Source organism: Procambarus clarkii, chromosome 38 (genome assembly GCF_040958095.1).
Source record: "Procambarus clarkii isolate CNS0578487 chromosome 38, FALCON_Pclarkii_2.0, whole genome shotgun sequence".
In the NCBI taxonomy this organism is placed as follows: Eukaryota; Metazoa; Arthropoda; class Malacostraca; order Decapoda; family Cambaridae; genus Procambarus; species Procambarus clarkii.
The window spans coordinates 33,641,350-33,653,362 of NC_091187.1; the positions used below are offsets into that span (position 1 = coordinate 33,641,350).

At 55.3% G+C, this 12,013-nt stretch overlaps 1 protein-coding gene across 1 annotated transcript in view; it reads left to right on the forward strand.

Moving 5' to 3' along the window:
* Nucleotides 1–647: 647 nt before the first annotated feature.
* The window catches only part of LOC138372327 (uncharacterized), a 46,746-nt gene continuing 35,380 nt past the window's right edge, over nucleotides 648–12,013 (forward strand). Inside the window, exon 1 of the mRNA XM_069337609.1 lies at nucleotides 648–1,067. Within this exon, the coding sequence (XP_069193710.1) occupies nucleotides 648–1,067 (420 nt within the window). The remainder of the gene's footprint in view (nucleotides 1,068–12,013) is intronic.

Sequence of the window (12,013 nt, forward strand, 5' to 3'; positions counted from 1 at the left end):
ATATATATATATATATATATATATATATATATATATATATATATATATAAAGGATTATACATACAAATTAGAATACTTGTGTATTTGTGTACCTCCCCCATTGTTTTAACTTGCGTTACGGAACACACACCCTTGAAAGCCTCTACTAACTTGGGGCCGGATACCCAAACAACTATTACCATCAGAAAAGAACCCGGGGTTGCGTCCCAGTAGAGCCGTAACAAGAGTGACCAGCACCAGCATGACCATCCCCTGAGTGACCATCACCAGAGTGACCATCACCAGCGTGACCATCACCAGAGAGACCAAATACCAGCGTGACCATCACCAGAGACACCATCACCAGTGTGACCATCTCCAGCATGACAATCACCAGCGTGACCATCACCAGCGTGACCATCGCCAGCGTGACCATCACCAGCGTGACCATCACGAGAGTGACCATCACCAGAGTGACCGTCACCAGAGTGACCATCACCAGCGTGACCATCACCAGCGTGACCATCACCAACGTGATCATCACCAGCGTGACCATCACCAGCGTGACCATCACCAGCGTGACCATCACCAGCGTGACCATCACTAGAGTGACCATCACCAGCGTGACCATCACCCGCGTGACCATCATCAGAGTGACCATCACCAGAATGACCATCACCAGAGTGACCATCAACAGAGTGACCATCACCAGAGTGACCATAACCAGCGTGACCATCACCATAGACATCATCACCAGTGTGACCATCTCCAGCGTGACAATCACCAGCGTGACCATCACCAGAGTGACCATCACCAGAGTGAACATCACCAGAGTGACCATCACCAGAGTGAACATCACCAGAGTGAACATCACCAGAGTGAACATCACCAGAGTGACCATCACCAGAGTGACCATCGCCAGAGTGACCATCGCCAGAGTGACCATCGCCAGCGTGACCATCACCAGCGTGACCATCACCAGCGTGACCATCACCAGCGTGACCATCACCAGAGTGACCGTCACCAGCGTGATCATCACCAGCGTGACCATCACCAGCGTGACCATCACCAGCGTGACCATCACCAGCGTGACCATTACCAGCGTGACCATCACTAGTGTGACCATCACCAGCGTGACCAGCACTAGAGTGACCATCACCAGCGTGACCATCACCAGCGTGACCATCACCAGCTTGACCATCACCAGCGTGACCATCACCAGCGTGACCATCACCAGCGTGACCATCACCAGCGTGACCATCATCAGCGTGATCATCACCAGCGTGACCATCACCAGCGTGACTATCACCAGCGTGACCATCACCAGCGTGATCATCACCAGCGTGACCATCACCAGCGTGACCATCACCAGCGTGACCATCACCAGCGTGACCATTACCAGCGTGACCATCACCAGCGTGACCATCACCAGCGTGACCATCACCAGCGTGACCATCACCAACGTGATCATCACCAGCGTGACCATCACCAGCGTGACCATCACCAGCGTGACCATCACTAGTGTGACCATCACCAGCGTGACCAGCACTAGAGTGACCATCACCAGCGTGACCATCACCAGCGTGACCATCACCAGAGTGACCATCACCAGAGTGACCATCACCAGAGTGACCATCACCAGAGAGACCAAATACCAGCGTGACCATCACCAGAGACACCATCACCAGTGTGACCATCTCCAGCGTGACAATCACCAGCGTGACCATCACCAGAGTGACCATCGCCAGAGTGACCATCGCCAGAGTGACCATCGCCAGCGTGACCATCACCAGCGTGACCATCGCCAGCGTGACCATCACCAGCGTGACCATCACGAGAGTGACCATCACCAGAGTGACCGTCACCAGAGTGACCGTCACCAGCGTGACCATCACCAGCGTGACCATCACCAGCGTGACCATCACCAGCGTGACCATCACCAACGTGATCATCACCAGCGTGACCATCACCAGCGTGACCATCACCAGCGTGACCATCACCAGCGTGACCATCACTATCGTGACCATCACTAGAGTGACCATCACTAGAGTGACCATCACTAGAGTGACCATCACCAGCGTGACCATCACCAGCGTGACCATCACCAGAGTGACCATCACCAGAATGACCATCACCAGAATGACCATCACCAGACTGACCATCACCAGAGTGACCATAACCAGCGTGACCATAACCAGCGTGACCATCACCAGCGTGACCATCATCAGCGTGATCATCACCAGCGTGACCATCACCAGCGTGACCATCATCAGCGTGATCATCACCAGCGTGACCATCACCAGCGTGACCATCACCAGCGTGATCATCACCAGCGTGACCATCACCAGAGTGACCATCACCAGCGTGACCATCACCAGCGTGACCATCACCAGCGTGACCATTACCAGCGTGACCATCACCAGCGTGATCATCACCAGCGTGACCATCACCAGCGTGACCATCACCAACGTGATCATCACCAGCGTGACCATCACCAGCGTGACCATCACCAGCGTGACCATCACTAGCGTGACCATCACCAGCGTGACCATCACTAGAGTGACCACTAGCGTGACCATCACCAGCGTGACCATCACCAGAGTGACCATCACCAGAGTGACCATCACCAGCGTGACCATCACCAGCGTGACCATCACCAGCGTGACCATCACCAGCGTGACCATCACCAGAGTGACCATATGCCTGCGTGACCATCACCAGAGTGACCATCACTAGAGTGACCATCACCAGCGTGACCATCACGAGCGTGACCATCACCAGCGTGACCATCACCAGAGTGACCATCACCAGCGTGACCATCACCAGCGTGACCATCACCAGCGTGACCATCACCAGCGTGACCATCACCAGAGTGACCATATGCCTGCGTGACCATCACCAGCGTGACCATCACCAGCGTGACCATCACTAGAGTGACCATCACCAGCGTGACCATCACTAGAGTGACCATCACCAGCGTGACCATCACCAGAGTGACCATCACCAGAAAGACCATCACCAGAGTGACCATCACCAGCGTGACCATCACCAGCGTGACCATCACCAGCGTGACCATCATCAGCGTGATCATCACCAGCGTGACCATCACCAGCGTGACACTCATCAGCGTGATCATCACCAGCGTAACCATCACCAGCGTGACCATCACCAGCGTGACCATCACCAGCGTGATCATCACCAGCGTGACCATCAAAAGCGTGACCATCACCAGCGTGACCAACACCAGCGTGACCATCACCAGCGTGACCATCACCAGCGAGACCATTACCAGCGTGACCATCACCAGCGTGACCATCACCAGCGTGACCATCACCAGCGTGACCATTACCAGCGTGACCATCACCAACGTGATCATCACCAGCGTGACCATCACCAGCGTGACCATCACCAGCGTGACCATCACCAGCGTGACCATCACCAGCGTGACCATCACTAGAGTGACCATCACCAGCGTGACCATCACCAGCGTGACCATCACCAGAGTGACCATCACCAGAGTGACCATCACCAGCGTGACCATCACCAGCGTGACCATTACCAGCGTGACCATCACCAGAGTGACCATATGCCTGCGTGACCATCACTAGAGTGACCATCACCAGCGTGACCATCACGAGCGTGACCATCACCAGCGTGACCATCACCAGCGTGACCATCACCAGAGTGACCATCACCAGCGTGACCATCACCAGCGTGACCATCACCAGAGTGACCATATGCCTGCGTGACCATCACCAGCGTGACCATCACCAGAGTGACCATCACCAGCGTGACCATCACTAGAGTGACCATCACCAGCGTGACCATCACTAGAGTGACCATCACCAGCGTGACCATCACCAGAGTGACCATTACCAGCGTGACCATCACCAGCGTGACCATCACCAGCGTGACCATCACCAACGTGATTATCACCAGCGTGACCATCACTAGAGTGACCATCACAAGCGTGACCATCACCAGAGTGACCATCACCAGCGTGACCATCACCAGCGTGACCATCACCAGCGTGACCATCACTAGAGTGACCATCACCAGCGTGACCATTACCAGCGTGACCATCACCAGCGTGACCATCACTAGAGTGACCATCACCAGCGTGACCATCACCAGCGTGACCATTACCAGCGTGACCATCACCAGCGTCACCATCACCAGCGTGACCATCACCAACGTGATCATCACCAGCGTGACCATCTGTTACGGCCCTCTCGGGACGCAACGGGGTTCTTACTCTGATGTTGTTAGAGGAAGATATATGTATCCGTTCCCAAGCCAGTATTGGCTATCAAGGGATGAGATCCGTGACGCAATTAACTTAAAGGGAGTAGGGAAAGAAAGCTAAGAACTTAATATAATATAATGTTCACCATCACCGATTAAATATATAGAATAAAAGAGTACACAAGGGGGAGGGGTATTAACACTTTACAAGGGGATCGTGCACAATCTAGTCTTCTGCTGAAGACTCTTGATCAAGAAACTAGGTGCCGAGTCCGCGGTGCTTTCTTCGTGGCCTCAAGACGTGTCCTCTGAGAACGCCGAGCCTACCCTGGCCACAGGTCAGCCACAACACAGGTCCACTGGGGGCACCGTCGTGGAGGCCGTCAACCACACGTCCAGCAGGTCTGCTGGCAGGTACTGAGCCACCAAGGCTGGAACGGCCACTCCACGAACGATAAAAGGGGTACGCCCTAGACAGGAGTCTCGTGTGATATCACCAATCACCCTCCTGTCCTCAATACCCCAGTGGATTATCGTCTCCAACCGTCGGTCCCGGGTAAATCCTTTCACTGCCACTCCACTGGCAGGCTTAACACACCACAGTGTTCTTCCGGGGGGACGACGTCACAACAGCTGCAGCAAACTTCACAGTATGGAGACTGGCTGCCTCGGGTAGACTGACTCCACCTTCAACACAGTGGTCCCAGGTCGGCTCTGTAAGCAGACACGTCATCAATAACTGGGACACTAATACACCACACTCACAGGCTCAGATAATAACACCTGACGTATCCAGTCCATAGATGGCGCTGTCGTCGGAGCACCACCTCACCAGAGGTCAGGAGCGGCGGTGTTGAGCGCTGAACCAGACTGGAAACTGGTCCTCGAGGCCAGTACACGCTGTCCTCACTAGGTGTCGTCGTTCGTTTGGCGGGGGTTTCGGGAGCTGACCCACAGATGGCGTGTTTGTCACTGCTCCAGGCTCGGACGCTGGATCCGGGTTCGTAACACCATCACCAGCGTGACCATCACCAGCGTGACCATCACCAGCGTGACCATCACCAGCGTGACCATCACCAGCGTGACCATCACCAGCGTGACCATCACCAGCGTGACCATCACCAGCGTGACCATCACCAGTGTGACCATCACCAGCGTGACCATCACCAGCGTGACCATCACCAGCGTGACCATCACCAACGTGACCATCACCAGAGTGACCATATGCCTGCGTGACCATCACTAGAGTGACCATCACTAGCGTGACCATCACCAGCGTGACCATCACCAGCGTGACCATCACCAGCGTGACCATCACCAGAGTGACCGTCACCAGAGTGACCGTCACCAGAGTGACCATCACCAGCGTGACCATCACCAGCGTGACCATCACTAGCTTGACCATCACCAGCGTGACCATCACCAGCGTGACCATCACCAGCGTGACCATCACCAGCGTGACCATCATCAGCGTGATCATCACCAGCGTGACCATCACCAGCGTGACTATCACCAGCGTGACCATCACCAGCGTGATCATCACCAGCGTGAATATCACCAGCGTGACCATCACCAGCGTGACCATCACCAGCGTGACCATCACCAGCGTGACCATTACCAGCGTGACCATCACCAGCGTGACCATCACCAGCGTGACCATCACCATCGTGACCATCACCAGCGTGACCATCACCAGCGTGACCATCACCAGCGTGACCATCACTAGAGTGACCATCACCAGCGTGACCATCACCAGCGTGACCATCACCAGAGTGACCATCACCAGAGTGACCATCACCAGCGTGACCATCACCAGCGTGACCATCACCAGCGTGACCATCACCAGCGTGACCATCACCAGAGTGACCATATGCCTGCGTGACTATCACCAGAGTGACCATCACTAGAGTGACCATCACCAGCGTGACCATCACCAGAGTGACCATCACCAGCGTGACCATCACCAAAGTGACCATCACCAGAGTGACCATCACCAGCGTGACCATCACCAGCGTGACCATCACTAGAGTGACCATCACCAGAGTGACCATCACCAGCGTGACCATCACCAGAGTGACCATTACCAGCGTGACCATCACCAGCGTGACCATCACCAGCGTGACCATCACCAGCGCGACCATCACCAACGTGATCATCACCAGCGTGACCATCACCAGCGTGACCATCACCAGCGTGACCATCACCAGCGTGACCATCGCCAGAGTGACCATCACCAGAGTGACCATCACCAGCATGACCATCACCAGCATGACCATCACAAGCGTGACCATCACCAGCGTGACCATCACCAGCGTGACCATCATCAGAGTGACCATATGCCTGCGTGACCATCACTAGAGTGACCATCACTAGCGTGACCATCACCAACGTGATCATCACCAGCGTGACCATCACCAGCGTGACCATCACCAGCGTGACCATCACCAGCGTGACCATCACCATCGTGACCATCACTAGAGTGACCATCACTAGAGTGACCATCACTAGAGTGACCATCACCAGCGTGACCATCACCAGCGTGACCATCACCAGAGTGACCATCACCAGAATGACCATCACCAGAATGACCATCACCAGACTGACCATCACCAGAGTGACCATAACCAGCGTGACCATAACCAGCGTGACCATCACCAGCGTGACCATCATCAGCGTGATCATCACCAGCGTGACCATCACCAGCGTGACCATCATCAGCGTGATCATCACCAGCGTGACCATCACCAGCGTGACCATCACCAGCGTGATCATCACCAGCGTGACCATCACCAGAGTGACCATCACCAGCGTGACCATCACCAGCGTGACCATCACCAGCGTGACCATTACCAGCGTGACCATCACCAGCGTGATCATCACCAGCGTGACCATCACCAGCGTGACCATCACCAACGTGATCATCACCAGCGTGACCATCACCAGCGTGACCATCACCAGCGTGACCATCACTAGCGTGACCATCACCAGCGTGACCATCACTAGAGTGACCACTAGCGTGACCATCACCAGCGTGACCATCACCAGAGTGACCATCACCAGAGTGACCATCACCAGCGTGACCATCACCAGCGTGACCATCACCAGCGTGACCATCACCAGCGTGACCATCACCAGAGTGACCATATGCCTGCGTGACCATCACCAGAGTGACCATCACTAGAGTGACCATCACCAGCGTGACCATCACGAGCGTGACCATCACCAGCGTGACCATCACCAGAGTGACCATCACCAGCGTGACCATCACCAGCGTGACCATCACCAGCGTGACCATCACCAGCGTGACCATCACCAGAGTGACCATATGCCTGCGTGACCATCACCAGCGTGACCATCACCAGCGTGACCATCACTAGAGTGACCATCACCAGCGTGACCATCACTAGAGTGACCATCACCAGCGTGACCATCACCAGAGTGACCATCACCAGAAAGACCATCACCAGAGTGACCATCACCAGCGTGACCATCACCAGCGTGACCATCACCAGCGTGACCATCATCAGCGTGATCATCACCAGCGTGACCATCACCAGCGTGACACTCATCAGCGTGATCATCACCAGCGTAACCATCACCAGCGTGACCATCACCAGCGTGACCATCACCAGCGTGATCATCACCAGCGTGACCATCAAAAGCGTGACCATCACCAGCGTGACCAACACCAGCGTGACCATCACCAGCGTGACCATCACCAGCGAGACCATTACCAGCGTGACCATCACCAGCGTGACCATCACCAGCGTGACCATTACCAGCGTGACCATCACCAACGTGATCATCACCAGCGTGACCATTACCAGCGTGACCATCACCAACGTGATCATCACCAGCGTGACCATCACCAGCGTGACCATCACCAGCGTGACCATCACCAGCGTGACCATCACCAGCGTGACCATCACTAGAGTGACCATCACCAGAGTGACCATATGCCTGCGTGACCATCACTAGAGTGACCATCACCAGCGTGACCATCATCAGCGTGATCATCACCAGCGTGACCATCACCAGCGTGACACTCATCAGCGTGATCATCACCAGCGTAACCATCACCAGCGTGACCATCACCAGCGTGACCATCACCAGCGTGATCATCACCAGCGTGACCATCAAAAGCGTGACCATCACCAGCGTGACCAACACCAGCGTGACCATCACCAGCGTGACCATCACCAGCGAGACCATTACCAGCGTGACCATCACCAGCGTGACCATCACGAGCGTGACCATTACCAGCGTGACCATCACCAACGTGATCATCACCAGCGTGACCATCACCAGCGTGACCATCACCAGCGTGACCATCACCAGCGTGACCATCACCAGCGTGACCATCACCAGCGTGACCATTACCAGCGTGACCATCACCAGCGTGACCATCACCAGCGTGACCATCACCATCGTGACCATCACCAGCGTGACCATCACCAGCGTGACCATCACCAGCGTGACCATCACTAGAGTGACCATCACCAGCGTGACCATCACCAGCGTGACCATCACCAGAGTGACCATCACCAGAGTGACCATCACCAGCGTGACCATCACCAGCGTGACCATCACCAGCGTGACCATCACCAGCGTGACCATCACCAGAGTGACCATATGCCTGCGTGACTATCACCAGAGTGACCATCACTAGAGTGACCATCACCAGCGTGACCATCACCAGAGTGACCATCACCAGCGTGACCATCACCAGAGTGACCATCACCAGAGTGACCATATGCCTGCGTGACTATCACCAGAGTGACCATCACTAGAGTGACCATCACCAGCGTGACCATCACCAGAGTGACCATCACCAGCGTGACCATCACCAGAGTGACCATCACCAGAGTGACCATCACCAGCGTGACCATCACCAGCGTGACCATCACTAGAGTGACCATCACCAGCGTGACCATCACCAGCGTGACCATCACCAGAGTGACCATTACCAGCGTGACCATCACCAGCGTGACCATCACCAGCGTGACCATCACCAGCGCGACCATCACCAACGTGATCATCACCAGCGTGACCATCACCAGCGTGACCATCACCAGCGTGACCATAACCAGAGTGACCATTACCACCGTGACCGTTACCAGCGTGACCATCACCAGCGTGACCATCACCAGCGTGACCATCACCAGCGTGACCATCACCAGCGTGACCATCGCCAGAGTGACCATCACCAGAGTGACCATCACCAGCATGACCATCACAAGCGTGACCATCACCAGCGTGACCATCACCAGCGTGACCATCATCAGAGTGACCATATGCCTGCGTGACCATCACTAGCGTGACCATCACCAGCGTGACCATCACCAGCGTGACCATCACCAACGTGATCATCACCAGCGTGACCATCACCAGCGTGACCATCACCAGCGTGACCATCACAAGCGTGACCATCACCATCGTGACCATCACTAGAGTGACCATCACTAGAGTGACCATCACTAGAGTGACCATCACCAGCGTGACCATCACCAGCGTGACCATCACCAGAGTGACCATCACCAGAATGACCATCACCAGAATGACCATCACCAGACTGACCATCACCAGAGTGACCATAACCAGCGTGACCATAACCAGCGTGACCATCACCAGCGTGACCATCATCAGCGTGATCATCACCAGCGTGACCATTACCAGCGTGACCATCACCAGCGTGATCATCACCAGCGTGACCATCACCAGCGTGACCATCACCAACGTGATCATCACCAGCGTGACCATCACCAGCGTGACCATCACCAGCGTGACCATCACTAGCGTGACCATCACCAGCGTGACCATCACTAGAGTGACCACTAGCGTGACCATCACCAGCGTGACCATCACCAGAGTGACCATCACCAGAGTGACCATCACCAGCGTGACCATCACCAGCGTGACCATCACCAGCGTGACCATCACCAGCGTGACCATCACCAGAGTGACCATATGCCTGCGTGACCATCACCAGAGTGACCATCACTAGAGTGACCATCACCAGCGTGACCATCACGAGCGTGACCATCACCAGCGTGACCATCACCAGAGTGACCATCACCAGCGTGACCATCACCAGCGTGACCATCACCAGCGTGACCATCACCAGCGTGACCATCACCAGAGTGACCATATGCCTGCGTGACCATCACTAGAGTGACCATCACCAGCGTGACCATCACCAGCGTGACCATCACTAGAGTGACCATCACCAGCGTGACCATCACTAGAGTGACCATCACCAGCGTGACCATCACCAGAGTGACCATCACCAGAAAGACCATCACCAGAGTGACCATCACCAGCGTGACCATCACCAGCGTGACCATCACCAGCGTGACCATCATCAGCGTGATCATCACCAGCGTGACCATCACCAGCGTGACACTCATCAGCGTGATCATCACCAGCGTAACCATCACCAGCGTGACCATCACCAGCGTGACCATCACCAGCGTGATCATCACCAGCGTGACCATCAAAAGCGTGACCATCACCAGCGTGACCAACACCAGCGTGACCATCACCAGCGTGACCATCACCAGCGAGACCATTACCAGCGTGACCATCACCAGCGTGACCATCACCAGCGTGACCATTACCAGCGTGACCATCACCAACGTGATCATCACCAGCGTGACCATCACCAGCGTGACCATCACCAGCGTGACCATCACCAGCGTGACCATCACCAGCGTGACCATCACTAGAGTGACCATCACCAGAGTGACCATATTCCTGCGTGACCATCACTAGAGTGACCATCACCAGCGTGACCATCATCAGCGTGATCATCACCAGCGTGACCATCACCAGCGTGACACTCATCAGCGTGATCATCACCAGCGTAACCATCACCAACGTGACCATCACCAGCGTGACCATCACCAGCGTGATCATCACCAGCGTGACCATCAAAAGCGTGACCATCACCAGCGTGACCAACACCAGCGTGACCATCACCAGCGTGACCATCACCAGCGAGACCATTACCAGCGTGACCATCACCAGCGTGACCATCACCAGCGTGACCATCACCAACGTGATCATCACCAGCGTGACCATCACCAGCGTGACCATCACCAGCGTGACCATCACCAGCGTGACCATCACCAGCGTGACCATTACCAGCGTGACCATCACCAGAGTGACCATATGCCTGCGTGACCATCACTAGAGTGACCATCACCAGCGTGACCATCACGAGCGTGACCATCACCAGCGTGACCATCACCAGCGTGACCATCATCAGAGTGACCATATGCCTGCGTGACCATCACTAGAGTGACCATCACTAGCGTGACCATCACCAGCGTGACCATCACCAGCGTGACCATCACCAACGTGATCATCACCAGCGTGACCATCACCAGCGTGACCATCACCAGCGTGACCATCACTAGAGTGACCATCACCAGCGTGACCATCACCAGAGTGACCATTACCAGCGTGACCATCACCAGCGTGACCATCACCAGCGTGACCATCACCAACGTGATTATCACCAGCGTGACCATCACTAGAGTGACCATCACAAGCATGACCTTCACCAGAGTGACCATCACCAGCGTGACCATCACCAGCGTGACCATCACCAGCGTGACCATCACTAGAGTGACCATCACCAGCGTGACCATTACCAGCGTGACCATCACCAGCGTGACCATCACTAGAGTGACCATCACCAGCGTGACCATCACCAGCGTGACCATTACCAGCGTGACCATCACCAGCGTCACCATCACCAGCGTGACCATCACCAACGTGATCATCA